This window comes from Varanus komodoensis, unplaced genomic scaffold (assembly GCF_004798865.1).
Source record: "Varanus komodoensis strain SLA01 unplaced genomic scaffold, ASM479886v1 scaffold14_1, whole genome shotgun sequence".
NCBI lineage: Eukaryota > Metazoa > Chordata > Lepidosauria > Squamata > Varanidae > Varanus > Varanus komodoensis.
In genome coordinates this window covers 5594108-5612000 of record NW_025335438.1, presented here as the reverse complement: position 1 = coordinate 5612000, position 17893 = coordinate 5594108, and the positions used below count along the sequence as shown (strand labels likewise).

Genomic DNA, 17893 nt, shown 5'->3' with positions numbered 1-17893 from the left:
AGCTTCTGGGCAGTACAAAAATGTAATAAATGTAATAACTGCAGTGAAATAATTGACCAAGTTTACTTTCAACAGGTGACATCTCCAGTAATGTCAAGATTCATTTGGCTTGGATCCTCTCACACAAAGGTGAGAGGACCCACTGTAGGAGGTCAGAGGGGACAAGGAAACCCCCTGCATGTGGCACATTCCACACAGGCAATGTTGCTTCCAAACCATGTTGCTCATTACCAGTTCTTATTGCAGATTTACTCCAATTTGTCATCTGCCGGCGACACCTCCAGCAACAGCTGCAGCTGGCAAGTAATTTTGTCAAAAACCTCAAAATGCACTTTAAAATGCACAAAAGGCAGATATAAGAGAAGACCCCCAAGCATGAAAAGCAAAGTGTAGATGTACTGCATCTTTGGAGACCAGACTACTGGAGCTAAAACTAAGAACAATGAAATTGCCACCATTCCAAAGGCCACCGGTAAAAAAACCTGAAAAAAAATATAAAACAGAAGGTTGAGAAAGCTGTAGGCAGAATCTCTCAGGTTCTGCATTATATGAACCATTTTCTCAAATGAGTATCAAATGATCAACTTCATCAAGGGAAGTATAACTGCCATCCTGGCATTTGTCAGATGTGCTGCTTGGGCTGTAAACCTAGATTCACTCATCTGGGAGTAAGTACAGTTGAACTCAGGGAGGATTGGCTGGAGTAAACATGTATAGAATTGGCCTGTTGATTTGAGTTTGTTTCATATTGGTGGCGAAGAGCCAAATTATACAATACACTCATTGTGTAGTGAGCAATCCATGGTGATCTTTGTATTTATTGTAGTGTTAGGTCTATGCACTCTGGTTTGGATAGGAAACACCATGTTCTGGAAGAGACGAGAAACCCCCTTCCCCCATTTTTTTCCCCTGTAGGGAGAGTTGAAAAAGGAGTCCATGTCACCGAAGACTATTTTCTTTTGTTAACTGAACATGGGGGATTTGGGGAAAATATAGTAGGCAAGAGAAAGGTTAATCCTTTCCTTCTTTTCCAGGGTTTGGTGGCCCTGGTCTAAATTGGGGTCTTGTGCATTTGCACTAAATGAAAAACCCGTGCTGAGCTACATACCTTATGATCGGCACGATATGCATTTTGGCTCTAACAGAATTTAACATCTGTCACATGAATAGCACAAAACATTTTAGAAAAGTTCAGATGTGGAGAAATGAGATGCGTGGGGCATGAGACGTGTGCCCTGCCTCATTCACGTACCAAGCAGAGGGTCCGTCTTTGGCAATGTGCAGAAAACCCACAGCTCCATCACTTGGCGCCGTGCTGTTTTGAAAGCATTGCTTCCTCAGCCCAGTTCCCCTGCCAGAAGTGAGCCAAGCGAGGGAAAAATGCTTAAAGCATTAGGGAACTTTGAAGGAAAACAGGAGGTAGTGGATTTTGCCCTTTCCCCCTGCGGACTCTTATCTTGTGTAAATATTAGTTTCCTCCATCTCCCTTTTATTAGTCAATGAGACCTAAACTATGGAATACGCTCCCCAGAGAGGTTTGCCTGGTGCTGGGTTTATACTCTTTTTGGTACCAGGTCAAAACCTTTTTATTTAACCATTATTTTAAAATTTAGTATTGTAATGCAACTGTCGTGTTTTATTGGTTATATGTTATTTATTGTTTAGATTGTTTTTAATGTATTTTACTTATTGTGAGGCATCCTGAGATGCCATGCATAAGGGACGGCATATAAAAGTTTCCAATAAATGAATAATATATACACAGTTTGCCCCATTCTTCTAGGGCTTTTCTATACAAGATGGTTAATTGGCTGTATCTACTTTCAGTTTTGTAGCAAAACCAGCTCTTCCTTGCCTATTTTTCTGCTGCTTTACCACTAGCTAGGGCTGTGCTTTAGCAAAATATCTCTGATGCACAAGGAGAAACAACACCTGTTCTGCATTCTACTGTAATGTTCCATTTGTCCCTACGAAAAAGCAAGAAAAAAACTGGAGGATCACAGTGTTGGCTATAGAGTCCTTCAACAACCGTAAGAAATCACAAGCACACAATAAATGGCTTCTGAAGAAAAAACTCTTATTATCAGATATGAATATGTGTTTAGTATAAGCCACAAACTGTTTCAGCTGTCACACACATTTCATTTAAGAGTGTGTACCAGTTGAATGCATCTTGTAGTCTAGAAGCATGGAAGCAGCTACTGGAAAGTGCCATCCTGACTTGGGAGGTGAATGGGAGGTAATGTGCTACCACGCAGCATGGATTGTTACACAAGGTCCTTGTCTCACTGCAAGCTGGCCCTGTCCAAGGCCATCCTTGAATTATGGATGGCTGTTGCAGCAGATCCACTATGCTGCTACTTCAGGACTGCTCAAATCTCCCTACCTAGCATAGCTTTGGCATACAGGGGGATTTATGGGTGTAAGGAAAAGATGAAGAGGAAAATCAGCACCAGATTTTAAAGCACACCAGGATGGCTCTGTTGTATGGTGTAACTCTACAGGGGGTAAGTGCAGCAGATTCAAAACTGGCTCAGAAATTCTTGTATCTGGACTGCTTGCTTACATTAATGGCTGCCACTTTAGGTGTTGCAATCCCAACACTTGTCACTACTCTGCTGCAGTTGAGTGAAGAACAAAACCAGCTCTTGCTTAATACTGCAAGAAGATTTTTTCATGTATACACATCATTTCCACTCACACCCATATTTCAGACACATTCTCTTTTTGCCGTATATGGACGTATGTGCAGTTATGCTGGGCTGTTTGTCAGGATACATGAACAGGTTTTTATATCTGTAACCTTGAAAATAAACCTACCTTTAGAGAACAAAACCTCTCCAGCAAAGCATGCATGTGAGTGCATGTGAATGCAGCTGAGACAGTGGAGCCATGGAGCCATGGCAGCGAAAAACAAACAAACCTCCTCTGAAACTTCATCATAAGGGAATTATCCAATTAATCGATGTTACACAGTATTTCAGTATTACACAGATACTTCTCAGATCCTATGACTGTTTTTAGTAGTTTCAGCAGAAAGTTAATTCTAGGGCAGGAAGTGGCTGTTGCATAGACTTCTGTCCTACACAGTGACATTTCAGTGTCTTAAGTGAGCTGAACTCTGGCAGGAACCACTCCAAGCTGAAGACACAACAAGCTCAGGTCATACACTGAATTATACGTGTTGATTAAGGGGGAACACTTTTACTCAAGGCCGCTCCACATATGCTCTTTCTGCCCAGCAGACAGTGAGGTAGGTGAGTGAGGGCTCAACCAGCTCTTGGCAATGTGTCATTGCCAAGCTCATAGTATTTCTATTTCCACGCCACCCATCTCCTTGCAACTGCATTTCATTTTTAAGTTGCAGCAAAAAGTGTATCCTTCACTTTGGAATTGAAGTTAGTACTGTGATTCTGGATCATGCTTTATTTGGGTACTATGAATTCTAATTATTGAGGAGACAGGCAGACCAGTCAGCTCCAGCCACTCCACCCACAAAGGTCCCAGTTTGAATTAGAAATGGCTTTAGCTACCTTTAGTTGAAGATGGTTCCTGTGTTCCCCTTGATCAGGGACCTTGGTTGTACAAATTTCCCTGTCGAGCAGAGGTCTATACCACATTCGGCTGAATGTGGCTACAGTCTTGCTCCTGACTTTCCTTACCAATATGGGAAGGTTGCAGTGAAAAGGGCACACCTGCCACCTTACCTGCTTCAGGACTAGATGTTCATGATACCTGAGCAGGGCTATGGGCTTTGGCCAAGTGAATGAATATCTTCCCATGAAGACTGCACAGGAGAGGATGTGTGCATGTGTCCTGTGAGGAGCTATAGCTCAGTCCTTGTGGACAAGCTTCACATGCTGAAGGTCACATGTTCAGTCCCTGGCAGCTCCAGTGAAAAGAGTTAGCTCACTAGTGATGTAAAAAACTTCTGTCTGAATATCCAGAGGAGCTTCTACTCATGAGAGACAGGACCAGCTAGACTATATGGGCCATGCATCCCATTGAGAACTATGGAGCTAAGCTTGTTTAGGTTATGTGATTACACTGTCCAACATTTTTACAGATTTGCAAGGCTCACAGGTTTCTTTTAATGCAATACTATTAAGCCTCTGTATTGCACATTTTAATTTCTTCCTTTTTACCTTGTATGGTCGGTGTAGATTAGGCTCTCGGTAGCGGAGGATGATCAGACTAGTGCATGTCAGTCCAATCATGAGCCAAACGGAGAATCCAAAATAATTTGTTAAAGCAATTAGATCAGAGGGAATAATAAAAATGGATGCAATCACGGTGGAGAAAATCATGGCTGGAGCAGGAGTGCAGTACTGGACGTTAAGCATGGATATTATGATGGGCAAGTGTCCCGACTGGCTCCCAGCATAACTTAGTCGTCCAAGTGTAAAGATGCTGCTGTTAAGGGCCCCAAATATTGAGATAGCCACAGATGCAGGAATTGCCCAGGCAACTGAAGGAATCACTCTGTCAGCCCAAGTGACTGCTACGGCAACTGCATGGAAACATCAATTGCATTAAAAGACCACATCAGTATCATTGAAAGACAATGGTTCCACGTAAGCCTTGGATTAGTTCATAGACAGATGGATCACTGAGTGAAGCCCACAACTGGGCACCGATTTTTCAGTAAACCTTGAAGAACAAACAGGGCTTAGTTCCAGGATTTTGAAGCAATAGTGCTTGGGGACACAGGGATAGATATAAGACAATAATCCTTCACGTTTAGTAGCTGTACAGAACATTATTTCCAGCTGTGAAACATCTGACACCATGAGGCTGCCCTAGAAAAAGATGGACCAACTAGCAAAATTCTGCACTGGGTAACTGTTAATGGCACCACAGAAGTACTATTTCGAAGTGAATGGGCTCTGACTATGGCAAGTTTAGAACAACAAGTATGTCCACTACAAGGCAAACCTGAATGATTCCAGGTAGCACAACCTAAAGTCTAGCAAAAAACAGAGATAAAATTGATGCAGTTCTGTTTCTGTAGTTTCTTGGCATTTTTGTTTTATCTTTGGAATATTGTAATTACTTTATTTGCATTCGTAGAAAAACAAAACTGAACACCTATAGAAATCAAACAAATATCTATAATAATGTTGGCCTTTATGCCACAAATCATATAATTACATAGAGGCAAAGTTCCTTTATATGATTTAGTGGTATTTGAATCTCTTTTCAGTGTATGCCAGAGGAAATTATTTTAAACTAATATCAGTGGAAGATTAAAAATCAGAAATGTCTTCTTGCAAGTTTGCAGGCTATATTGAAAACTTTGCACCACTAGTCACATTGCCAGCTTCATGCTGCCTCCCTTACTTCTGATCTGTAAAAGGGGAAGAAAAAGAGAGGAGGAAGAGGAGGAAAAGAAAGGACTATTTTAAATGTACTTGTCCCCAAAATTACCAAATGGGGCTTTAGCCAAACATATGCATAGATGCTTCTATATTTTGTCATCTTCAAGACAATTCATAATCATGTGTATTTCAGTGAGCATATGATTCTGGTAAAAAGGCTTTTCTATATGAAGCTGTTACTGGTTTATATCTATTCATGGTTTCATGGCAGAGTCAAGCACTACACAAGGATCATGACCTTTTCTGCTTTTCCACTGCATAACCTGTATGTGGCATTGGAGTAAAACAGAACAGTGTAAATACAGAGGAGGAAATTGTGCTTTCTTTTGCCAATCAGAAATAATATCCCTTTTTCCTTGCTCTAAAAGAACTCAGAGAAAGTGCTACCTATAAACAGAAATGAAGCTGGAGGGTCACAGCGTCATCTAAAGAACCCATAAACAACTGTGAGTAGGAATGATAAGCGTGCAACAAAAGCACCGCCTGAGTTAGGTTTAGAAGACCTTGGCTCATTTAGTGCGTTCTCTTTGTCTATTGAAGGCATCATCAAAGCTTTTATCCTGTCAAGAACATAAACTTGTAACCGTACCTGAGGAAACAACCTCCTTTGGTGTAAGAACTGTCAGATATGAAATGTTTACCAGCAAGTAAAACAACGTTACTAAAGGAAGTGCCGTCATCACAGTCCAAGGAATGTTTCTGCTGGGGTTTTTAACCTCCCCTAGAATATATAATGTACAAGTTAAGCATCCATTTGTAAAGAGAAAAGGCATACATCATATGTATTTGTGACGCTCACAGCTATTCTCTTTATATGATTTTCTACCATGAATGAATTTGGTAAGTGGTACAGAATCCTAAAAACCTCAGGTAGCTTATTATTTACTTTTCTAGCAGGCTTCCAGCTAACAGGGCCAAAAAATTTGTTTCAAAGTATCCAGTAGTGGCTGCAAAATGCTGAACTCAAGTCACTCATAGGGCTTCCATTTATACTTCTATGTTCACTCCTTTCTTCACTGCAAGCAGGATGCAAGGTGGTGTTGCAGGTTAAACTGCTGAGACACCGAACTTGGGGATCTGGCCGTTTGAATCTGCATGGTAGGGTGATGCCCGGCTGCCTTGTCCCAGCCTCTGTCCACCCAGCAGTTCGAAAGCATGTGAAACCACAAGGAGATAAGTGGGTGCCCACCTATGTGGGGAGCGAGTGAGCTGCATGGAAATGAGAAGACCAGCCCACATCAGACCTGCAGCTGGCAGCAGTGGTGGAGAAGGACCCCGGAAGATGCGGACTAACGCCAGCTGGTCTGTGTGCAAAGCTGGCTTGCCCCCTGTGGCGCATTGTGGATAGCGCACAAATGTGAACTGAAGAGCTCGCAATCTTAGGCAGCCAAACAGCTCTGCGTTAGCACTGTGGACTTCCCGGCTAATTGTGCAAATGCCATGCAAAATAAAATAAATAAATACATTCACTGCAAGAATATTGCCCTCCTGGTAGCATATCGATTCCTGCAAAATACTTCCCTGTACTGTGCTCCCCTCAATGGAAGAAAGATGATAAATTGCTAAAATGAACAATCAATAGATGGACAGACAGCTAGATGGCACTAATATGGATTTATTTTTGATATCTGCCAAAAAGTGGATCAAGAGATCTGGTGCAAGCAAGATCATCTCCATTATCTCCCAGGACCCTATCTGGAATGTTCCAAATGTAGACCACTTGAAATGGAAGATGTTGGAGTTGCCACAGCTCCAGCACAATTCAGCGTGTGTGCAGAAGTGTTGTGAAATGTTGGATCAGTGCTGCGATGGAGTCAGGGCTTGCAAGGATGCAGCACAAACTGATTTTGACTAGCTGAGACACTTACCTCATCTGCCACCCACACGACTCCTCAGAATTCCCTGTTCTTTCTGAGCTTAGCTGCCATCCTCAGAGTAACTGGCTGGAAATTGATTTTTCCCAGCAACAGTAGATAGTCGTAAGTTAACCCAATCATAAGGCAAGGTATTTTGGTAATGGCTTGGTCTTGAATGGACAATTGAGACTCATTACCTTTACAGAGCACCTGCTCCTGGGAACCTTTAAAACTGAACCTTTACCTGTATGGATTAACACAGAGGCCTGAATTGGCAAAAACAGGGTTGCCACTCTGGCTAAGTGGTTCCAGTTGATGGCTGTCATCAAATTCAGCTATCTATTTAGCAATGCCTGGAGAGCGAGATTCTTTGAGAGAGGCTTGTGGCTGAGGTGTGTACGCTGTGTCTAGCTTGGCCTCAACCCAGGCCTCTCAACCCAGGCCTATCCTGTGAGCATCACAAGAGAAGGCAGGGTGATGACACTTCCCCATGATATCACTATGCCTAGTGGTGACTCAGAAAAGCAGCTGCTCCCCTTCCACTTGGTGAGCAACTCTCCAAGGTGAGGGGGGTGCCTCTCTTGGTCCCTCTGTGGCACCACAGCTGAACAGCAGGAAGGAATTGGCTTCCTTTCATTGGGCTTAGAAGTCTAACATGATGCAGCTTGTGTTATACCACACATCCCATTCTGGTGTCCACTTGGGGGGGTACTTAGGGATGTAGGGGTGTACTCACTTTTGTTGCCAGCGGTTTGGACATTAATGGCTGTGTGTTGAGTTATTTTGAGGAGACAGCAAATTTACACTGTTATACAAGCTGTATACTCACTACTTTACATTGTAGCAAAGTGTCATTTCTTCGGGGTTGTCATGTGAAAAGATATAATGAAATATTTACAAAATGTGAGGTGTGTACTCACTTCTGTGATATACTGTAGGAACAAATGAAGTTCTTCAGCTTGGCTTGGCTAACCTAAAAGTGTCAGAGGATTGTGTGGTTAGCCTGTGTTCCAGCTGGCTAACAGAGCTATGTCCCTGGGGTCTTATTTCTTTCAGGGCATCTAGATCATAAAACAAGTACATGGCTTACACCCCCTTGCCTTTGATTTTGGACAGTGAACCAAAGGAACAATGAACAAAAAACAGGCTGGTTATGATTTCATCTGCTACAAAATGAAAGGAAATGTCTGCTTCCTGTAATGTTCATGGTCAATGCTTGTGTAGTCCCTGGAAATACTGTTTTCTTCACAGGGAATAATGGAAGTACACCTTCAAGCAACAGATAATGTGTTACAAAACATCAACATACAACTGTTAGAAAGCCATAAAAATGCTTTTACATGACCCCAAATCATGTAATTAGCCTATCATGCAGTTGCTATATATGTTCATTGTGCAATACAGAGAGGACATAGCAGAAAAAATAATAATCTGGAAGCCTTACTCTGGTGGAGTTCTGCTAAGGGAGGTTGTGCTCTGCATGAATATTAAGTGGTCACTGTGAAGTATTAAACACAGTGAAGAATGCTGGAGAACTTCCACATTTTGGGGAAGGTTGATTGGTCCTAATATGGGTCTCTTCAAACAGTAAATTCATTATTAAATCCCCTTCGGAACAATCTGTTCTGCAGGGTCTCCATACTTCTCTTTTCTCTGCCTAGAAAAGCCCTGCTCTAAGCCTGTATTAAGATCTATCCAGAAGTCATCCAGAATCCTATCAATAAACTAGTTAAGTAATCAACATTTGTAAAGAGTCTAAATCCCATAGTCAAGCATCAACAGAGAACATAACCACCAATTGACAAGGAAAAATGAGAGACGTACCTGCCAAGTAATTGAGAGACCACCAGCCACCATAGGCATAGAGCCCTTGGAAAAATGCTTCTGCTATCTGTGCAGCATCAGGGACCTCTGAGTTGAAAATATTCTCAAATCTTGCTATATTCTCTTTCCTTCCTCTGATCAACAGGACAATTCCACCAATAGCAATGACAGACAAAGCCATCATTTTCAGGACGGTGAAGACAGTCTGTAGCCAAGCAGCCATCTTGACACTTCGACCATTGAGGATCCCAAGAAACCAGAGAACAGCCAAAGCCAGACATTTCTTTAGCACTTCTGGGGCCAGGCATGCGCCATAGAATGGCTGCGTAGCATACTCAGCAAAGAGCAAGGCCCGAGCAGCATTTGAGGCTGGTTTGTTGAACACTGATGCCCACAGAAAAATGAAAGCCAGTGGAGACCCAAGGGCTCTCTTTATGTGGCTATATTCTCCTCCAGAAAATGGTAATGCTGTGCCAAGCTCTGCATAACAGAGAGCACCCATCAAAGATATGATGCCACAAGCAGTCCAGATGAGCAATGCAATTCCAACATTAAGCAAGGAATGTTTCAGTACTCCAGTAGGTGAGACAAAGATCCCTGCGCCTACAATTGTACCTACTATGAAGCTAACGCCTTCAAAATATCCTATAGTTCTTTCAAGATGCATCTTTCTGTTTCTGTTTTTATTTTCTTCTTTAATCTGCTTACGTTGGTATTTCTCCATGACTTTTTCCCTGCTTTTGTTGCTTTTCAAAAAGAGCTGTTAGTAACCTGAAGACATTTCCTTCTCTCCTTTCTTGGATGCAGCAAAACACTACAAATGATTGATGAGGTCATTTCAGACTTGTAACCTCTTAAGTTTAACAAGAGAAGTGCTGATGATTAACCATATCCTTACCAAGTCTTAATGAATGACTGTTCTGTACCTCGACCCAGTCTGAATGCATTGCTAAATTAAGGCTGCAATCCAATGCATGCTCACTTTGGAGTAAGTCCTACTGAACACAGTGAAACTTCTGAGTATACATGAACAGGCTTGGAGTGTTAGTTAGTTGAAACAAGGGCCTGGGCATAATAAAGGGGATAGGAACAGTGGTTCAACCAAATCTCTGTAGAACTGACCTAGTAATTTGAGGATATACACTTTCACAAAATGGCACACTCCCCCGGGGTTAGTTTCTTGAAATTACTTAGCTGACCCTTCGCACAATTACTTGCAAGTAAATCACATTGAATTCATTAGGCTTTACATTCAATTAGATTAATTAAGATTATGCAGGAGGAAAAATGCATCCTTTACATAAGAATTTTCCCAAAGTTTGTATATTCTGTCTTTCCATAAATTGTATTCATCAGCCGTAAGGCTGTGATGTGATATAGCTACCATATGACTGAATTGTGACTCTATATGAGACTTTTATTCTAGTATGAATTTTAATAGCTAGCTTTCCTCACTCTAAAAAAAAAACCAACAACAAAAACCAGCAAAAGTGTTTGGAAAATATGGGAGAGGACCTGGAGCAGCAAGATGTTGTGACTTCCATGAGTGAGGGATTAAAACAGCCCTATATGGAGTTTAGTTTGGAATCACCTTTTGCGATCCTGCCTCTGAATTTGGCAGCATACAATGATATCCAAAAGTGAATGTTTCATTCAGAGTTCATAGCGGAAGAAGTACTGCTTTTTATTATCACCTCAGAGGACTCAAAAATAATGCAGTGACCTTTGAAGATACTGTGTAACTTTTAGTGGAGCACCCACCAGGATTCCTTGTTGGTGTATTTTAATCCAAGTGATCTTTGCACACACTTGAGAGGCTTAGGACTGAGATGGAGGCTTTTGGGCTCAAGATTGCTCAATATCTGGCTGATTCTCTGTTGTTGTGTGACTGCACTGTAGGTTGTCTGTTGTTGTGTTTGTGCTCTGGAGTTGAGTAGCAGGCTCCTGCCTAATGCCAGCCAGCCAGGTATGTCCTATAATGTCTACAAATTTGCTCCTAAAAATCTACTTATATAAAAGGGCTCTTCTCCGCAATCTAGCTAAGGGATTGTTATTGTCATAACATATCTCTGCTGGTTTTGACAATGATAATAGTGCTGAAGATTTTGTATTTCTTTAAAAAAGTTAAAATATATTGTTTGTGTGCTTCGATTGATAGGACAAACAAAGCATGTTGATTAAATAAAGCACCAAGGCTTTCAGCAATTTTCAAGCAGTTTAGAAGGGAAAACAGTTTAAGAAAAACTGTTTTATAAAATTCTGTGATATTGCAGGTTGATTCAAGGTGTTGCTTTTTTCTTGCTTTCTGTTAAGACATACTTTGCCCACTACTAATTCTGAGTGGGACACCACGCCTGACTTGATAAGTGTTTCTTCATACTTTTCTATGTCAGATTTCACTTATGTGATTTTTTAAATGTCAACAAATGCAAACAAATTTCACAATGAAGATCCCTATATTACATGTGGCAAGAAAGCAAAAGGAGATTGAGAGACCTTGTAGTGGCATTTTGACAACCCCACTGCACATGTCCATGGTTAGTATCTCTCACATTGCAGCTTGAGTGGAGGAGGAGGAGGCAGGGAGCCAGTAATACTAATTTACAACATCCCAGCAGTGTAATACAGTGTTACCATGTCCAAGAATTGTTGTTGTTAGTCGCGAAGTCATGTCCAAGCCATCGCGACCCCATGGACAACATTCCTCCAGGCCTTCCTGTCCTCCACCATCCCCCGGAGTCCACTTAAGCTCACACCGACTGCTTCAGTGACTCCATCTAGCCACCTCATCCTCTGCCGTCTCCTTCTTCTTTTGCCATCTATTGTTTCCAGCATCAGGCTCTTCTCCAGGGAGTCCTTCCTTCTCATTAGGTGGCCAAAGTATTTATTCGCCACCAAAGTATCGGCGAATGGGGCGGCATAAAAATGTTTTAATAAATAAATAAAAATAAATAAATAAATAAATTTATTTATTTATTTTGTTTAGCAGACTTATATGCCACCCCATTCGCCTAAGCCTCAGAGGGGCTTACAAATAAATAATTATCATTATTACAATAAAATACGGTTGGAGATATCCTGGCCAAAGTTGTTAAAATCAATAAATAAAATCAACAATTAAAATGACGTTTAAATAAAAAGGTCTTGGCCTGGCACTGAAAAGCAAATAATGACGGCGCCAGGTGGACCTCTCTGGGAGCGCATTCCATAGGTTGAGCGCCACCGCAGAGAAAGCCCTCCTCCGGATGCTCACCCTCCTAATGTCCTTCATGGAGGGCTCCCGGAGAAGGGCCTTTGCCGCCGATCTCAAGGGGAGGGAGGGCACGTATGGATGTAAGCACTCCCCAAAAACTCAAAAACTCAAAAGTATTTGAGTTTCATCTTCAGGATCTGGCCTTCTAAAGAGCAGTCAGGGTTGATCTCTTCTAGGACTGACTGGTTTGATCGCCTTGCGGTCCAAGGGACTCACAGGAGTCTCCTCCAGCACTACAATTCAAAGGCCTCAATCCTTCGGCACTCAGCTTTCACAGCCATACATTGCAATTGGGAAAACCATAGCCTTGACTATACGCACTTTTGTTGGCAGGGTGATGTCTCTGCTTTTTAGTATGCTGTCTAGATTTGCCATAGCTTTCCCCCACAGGAGCAAGGGTCTTTTAATTTCTTGGTTGCAGTCCCCATCTGCAGTAATCTTCGAGCCCAGGAAAATAAAATCGGTCACTACCTCCATTTCTTCCCCATCTGTTTGCCAGGAAGTGAGAGGACCGGATGCCATGATCTTAGTTTTCTTAATGTTAAGTTTCATGCCAACTTTTGCACTCTTCTCCTTCACCCACATCAAGAGGCTCTTTAGTTCCTCTTCACTTTCTGCCACGAGAGTGGTATCATCTGCATATTTGAGGTTGTTGATATTTCTCCCAGCAATCTTAATACCAACTGGTGATTCATCTAGCCCCACCTTTCTCATGATAGCTCTGCATATAAGTTAAACAGGCAGGGCAACAGTATACAGCCTTGGACTATTGGACAGTATACAGCCTTGGACAATACTTGGACTATTGTGATGTTGAATGGTTTGCCTTGGATTCGAACTGAGATCATTCTGTCATTTTGGAGATTGTATCCCAGTACTGCTTTTCCAAGGGATTCTTGCCCGCAGTAGTATACCTGATGGTCATTTGAATTAAATTCACCCATTCCTGTCCATTTTAGTTCACTGATTCCTAAGATGTCGATGTTCAGTCTTGTCATCTCTTGTTTGACCACATCCAGCTTGCCTTGATTCATGGATCTTACATTCCAGGTTCCTATGGAGTATAGATCTTTGCAGCATCGGACTTTCCTTTCACCACCAGATGCATCAGCAACTGAGTGTCCTTTCGGCTTTGACCCAGTCACTTCATTTTTTCTGGCGCTGCTAGTACTAGCCCTCTGTTCTTCCCCAGTAGCATATTGGACACCTTCCAACCTGAGGGGCTCATCTTCTGGCGTCATATCTTTTTGCCTTTTGGTACTGTCCATGGAGTTTTCACGGCAAAGATACTGGAGTGGGTTGCCATTTCCTTCTCCAGTGGATCACGTTTTGTCAGAGCTCTCTGCTATGGCCTGTCCGTCTTGGGTGGCTTTGCACGGCATAGCTCATAGCTTCATTGAGCTACGCAAGCCCCTTCGCCACGACAAGGCAGTGATCCATGAAGGAGTGTCCAAGAATACATAACACTTAAAAAAGCCTTTAGCCACCTTTTTGTACAAGCAGAATTGTTTGTTACTAAAATGGTACAATAAAAGTCAGTTTCTGATGGTGTCTGGTTTGGCTTTTCGAGCTCCCTTCCCCGAAATCCACACAATACACACTTAAGTTTGTACGGACTACAGCTATCGGTCAATTTGCTTCTCAGTCCCGTTCTCCCGCTTGAGGGAAAGATGGAGAACGCTCAGAAATGTGCGATTATGACTCTATTCTTTCTAGGTTTATTTTCTATAAATTCCTCCTCGGCTTGCTTTTTCAGATAAACGATCTTTCTTAAAGTCCGTAGTGATGTGGATGAGCATTTACACACAACCACTACTCGCAGTTTGCGTTTGAAAACATTTAGTCTTATAGGGAATTTCTGCGACCCCTTTTGTAACTACTGTATTATGCGGGTAATCGACTGCAGGAACATAGGAATTTATATCAGAAAGGAAGTGGATATGTGTGTGTGAAAAGCCAAAATTATTGTTTTCCAAACTTTCTTTCCTGCTACCTTTTGTTTCTATGCACGAGTCCAGAGACTTTTAGTATAAAAAGTTTATAAATAAATAAATAAATAAATAAATTTTGAGGTCAAGTTTTAGATTGCTCCATAAGTTTCTAAGGATGCGTCTCAATTTCGCCTCTAACGGGTCACACGACACGCACAAAAAGCATTGAAGCTGAAAATACAGGCTTTGGTCGTATCCCAACATCAGTCCTACTTAGAGCTGACACAAATGCAACTTCACCTAAGTCAGTAAGGAATATTTATTTATTTATTTAAAATATTTATAAGCTGTCCTGTCGCGAAAGCCTCAGGACGACTTACACACATGAAATAACATAAAATATAACATGAATACAACCCCATGCTCCCCTCTTCTCTTTTTTTACCTCTGTGTGGCGTTTCATAATCTCCCTTCCTCTCTAGGATTTTACTTGCTGTCAAAACTGCTCCCGTCATGCCTAGCGATGCTGTTGGGCCGACAGCAGCGGGGGTGGGAGGGATTTAAAGAGGAGGGCGGCAAGGAGCGCGGCGCTGGTTAGTGGTCGGGGCTAGTGGGTGGCGGCGGGGCGCCCGCTGGAGCGGGATGGCGGATCCCGGAGCCGAAGCAGGGGAGCTCAGCCTCATGGACAAAGGCATCAAAAGGTGACCGGCTTGCATGCAGGGCGCACCGTGGCTTAACTTTCGGTATAGTCATACGTAGAGTAGACCCACTGGAATCAATTGGGCTGAAGTCCAATTAGGTTCAGTGGGTTTACTCGTTGTATGTTTTCAATCATACGGTAAAGTACGCTTCGGTCTGGATCAGCCTTCTTTCCAAATTTTCCCCGACATGGTGTCCAGATGTTGTGGTCCCTAACTCCTTGCATTCTTGACTGTTGGCCATGCTGGTTGGCGCTGATAGAAATATTTATTGTTATGATATTTCATTTCTAGCCTGTCTTTTTTCCTGTTGCAAGGAACCCAAGCTGAACTGCATTGCGCTTCACCTCGTTGCTATTTTTTCCTGACAGCAATCTTGTAAGATAAGTTAGGCATATATAATAATATAAGGCTGAGAATCAGGGAGCACCCTAAAGTCACGCAATGAGCTACATGGCTGAGTGGTGGCTTGAACCTAGATTTTCCACTATGCTACAGAGGCCTCAGTGTGAAGTTGTAGCCTAGCATCCGGAAAATATTTGATGGGGAAGGCAAATGCTCCTCTGAGATATCCCATATGAAAAGGCCCTTCCCATAGCAGTGATGATGCTTCTGCAGTTGCCTTGCAAAAGCATAGCATAGGTTAGAAATAAATGGAATCCCTTTTTGTTCTGGAAAGGTGTTGTCTTAAACAAAATTATGAGTTCTTGAACCTCGACGATTCCAAGCCTGCATTAAGAAGGCAAAGAGCTTTAGAGGAAACCACAGGTTTAACATGGTTGGTAAGACCAGGATTTCAATCACCCCAAGAAGCATGCTACTTTGCCTTTCTGTGGCTTGGTATTTTACCTTTTCCTAGGCTGCAGGAACACTTGGGCACCTTAAACATCAACCAACATGTTCTGACATAAGCTTTCATGGATATACAATGTGGCTACCCTCTGGAAACTGGGTCAAGAGAAGTAACTCTTCCCTATCATATTTGGTGTTGTTGGTATTGCCCCCACCACTGTAAGCCAGGCTTGTCTCTGGAATCTGACAAATGTGAAGGAAGAAAGATGGGAGGGCTGTTGAGGATGTGTAGAGTGCACTTTCATACACTTATGGAGAGAATGACTACCAAGAAATTCAAGATAGGCGGAAGGGTTTGCACAACATGTAATTTGTGGGATGTGTGCCACAGGATAGAGCTAGTGTCTCAGGAGACTTTAAAGGGATAGTAGACAAATTTGTCAGAAAGAAAAAGATATACCAGTGGTGATGCTGTGTGTTATGGTGGCAATATGGAACCAGTATGGTATTCCCTGAGTAGTTGTAAGGAGGAATCAGTGCATATTTGTCCTGTTGTGGGCTTCCCTAGGAAAGAGGTAAGCTAGATCAAATAGGCCCTTTATCCAGCCTGGCATGGGGAACTGACCCAGAATCCTTGTTGTGTTTTTCAGCTGAGTGAGTATTTGAACCTGGGTTTCCCAGTCTAAGTGGAATATTTGTAGTCAGTGGAACCTTAGCTCCATGCCATGCTTAAACGCATGGCACAATGCACATGTGCTGGACTAAAACTCCCATTAACAGCAAGCATTTCCAGCGTTCATGAATGAAGGGAGTTGCCTGGTTGCCCCAGTTCTTGTCCCTAGGCAGGCTATCTCTGGTTTTTTAAAGCCTGTCTTTCTCCTGTAATAATAAAAATACTTACCAACTTTGCAGAACTGGCAAATACTCTTACTGCTTTTTAACACTTCAGTTTGTGAAAAAGAGAAAGAAATATTCTAATGTCACATGCTTTCCATTTATAGTTTAGGAGAATTACCTTTAAGTTCAGAACTTCACACGCTCAACTTGCACTGTAACCAGATCTCCAGGATTGAACGACTTGACCACTTGGTGAATTTACAGCATCTAGATCTATCATCAAATTGCATACATTGGATTGAAGGATTAAGCTCACTTTCCAATCTGCGCATCTTAAATCTGGCTTGTAACTTAATAACTAAAGTTGAAGGTAAGTCCTTGGCTAAATCATTTCTCTGTTGCTAGGTATGCCATTCTATGAACAGAAGGGTTTCTAATATTTGTGAGAGTAATGGAAAATCTTTGCTGGAAGAAGAAGGAACATGATTATTGCGAACATGAAAGCCAGCCAAAAATGTGTGGGCCCTTACAGTCATTTTCTGTATATTAATAGTGATCTCAAGTTTACGCTTCTTCTGTAGTTTTTCTGTGGGCAAACCATACCATCCACGAATAAAAGGATGGTATCACTGCGTATGGAGGGATCCTGCACATTTGTGAAGCAAAAAAAGTGGGAGAGGGAACTCTACAGTCTGTTTGGGGTTTGGTTTTTTGACACCTTAGTTGTTGTTATTAGTCGTGAAGTCATGTCCGACCCATCGCGACCCCATGGACAACACTCCTCCAGGCCTTCCTGTCCTCCACCATCTCCTGAAGTCCACCTAAGCTCACACCAACTGCTTCAGTGACTCAATCTAGCCACCTCATCCTCTGCTGTCCCCTTCTTCTTTTGCCATCTACTGTTCCCAGTATTAGACTCTTCTCCAGGGAGTCCTTCCTTCACATTAGGTGGCCAAAATATTTGAGTTTCATCTTCAGGATCTGGCCTTCTAAAGAGCAGTCAGGGTTGATCTCTTCTACGACTGACCGGTTTGATCGCCTTGCAGTCCAAGGGACTCGCAGGAGTCTTCTCCAGCACCACAATTCAAAGGCCTCAATCCTTCAGCACTCAGCCTTCCTTATGGTCCAGCTTTCATGGCCATACATTGCAACTGGGAAAACCATAGCCTTGACTATACGCACTTTTGCTGGCAGGGTGATGTCTCTGCTTTTTAGTATGCTGTCTAGATTTGCCATAGCTTTCCTCCCCAGGAGCAAGCGTCTTTTAATTTCTTGGCTGTAGTCCCCGTCTGCAGTGATCTTGGAGCCCAGGAAAATAAAATCT

At 42.4% G+C, this 17893-nt stretch overlaps 2 protein-coding genes across 5 annotated transcripts in view; one reads left to right on the top strand and one right to left on the bottom strand.

The window, feature by feature from the left end:
• Positions 1-248: 248 nt before the first annotated feature.
• Positions 249-14711, bottom strand: SLC7A13 (solute carrier family 7 member 13). The gene is made up of 5 exons (XM_044424421.1): positions 14688-14711; positions 9059-9872; positions 5968-6099; positions 4146-4510; positions 249-482 (listed from the first exon to the last, which is right to left on the bottom strand). Exons 2-5 carry the CDS (start codon positions 9780-9782, stop codon positions 249-251), a joined length of 1455 nt encoding a protein of 484 aa, XP_044280356.1. The 5' UTR covers positions 9783-9872; positions 14688-14711.
• Positions 14712-14812: 101 nt separating this feature from the next.
• LRRCC1 (leucine rich repeat and coiled-coil centrosomal protein 1) overlaps positions 14813-17893 on the top strand; it is a 29393-nt gene continuing 26312 nt past the window's right edge. For all 4 annotated transcript variants that reach the window (XM_044424336.1, XM_044424337.1, XM_044424335.1 and 1 more), the window contains exons 1-2: positions 14813-14943; positions 16734-16939. In XM_044424336.1, the coding sequence (XP_044280271.1) occupies positions 14885-14943; positions 16734-16939 (265 nt within the window). In that variant the 5' untranslated portion in view covers positions 14813-14884. The remainder of the gene's footprint in view (positions 14944-16733; positions 16940-17893) is intronic.

Excerpts from the sequence above, each read along its gene's own strand:
- SLC7A13 (XM_044424421.1), bottom strand. The coding sequence starts at position 9,782 with ATGGAGAAATACCAACGTAAGCAGATTAAAGAAGAAAATAAAAACAGA. Across the intron at positions 6,100-9,058 it reads GTCTCTCAATTACTTGGCAG|GGGAGGTTAAAAACCCCAGC; the intron begins GTACGTCTCTCA and ends TATATATTCTAG. Across the intron at positions 483-4,145 it reads ATCTACACCGACCATACAAG|GTTTTTTTACCGGTGGCCTT; the intron begins GTAAAAAGGAAG and ends ATTTTTTTTCAG.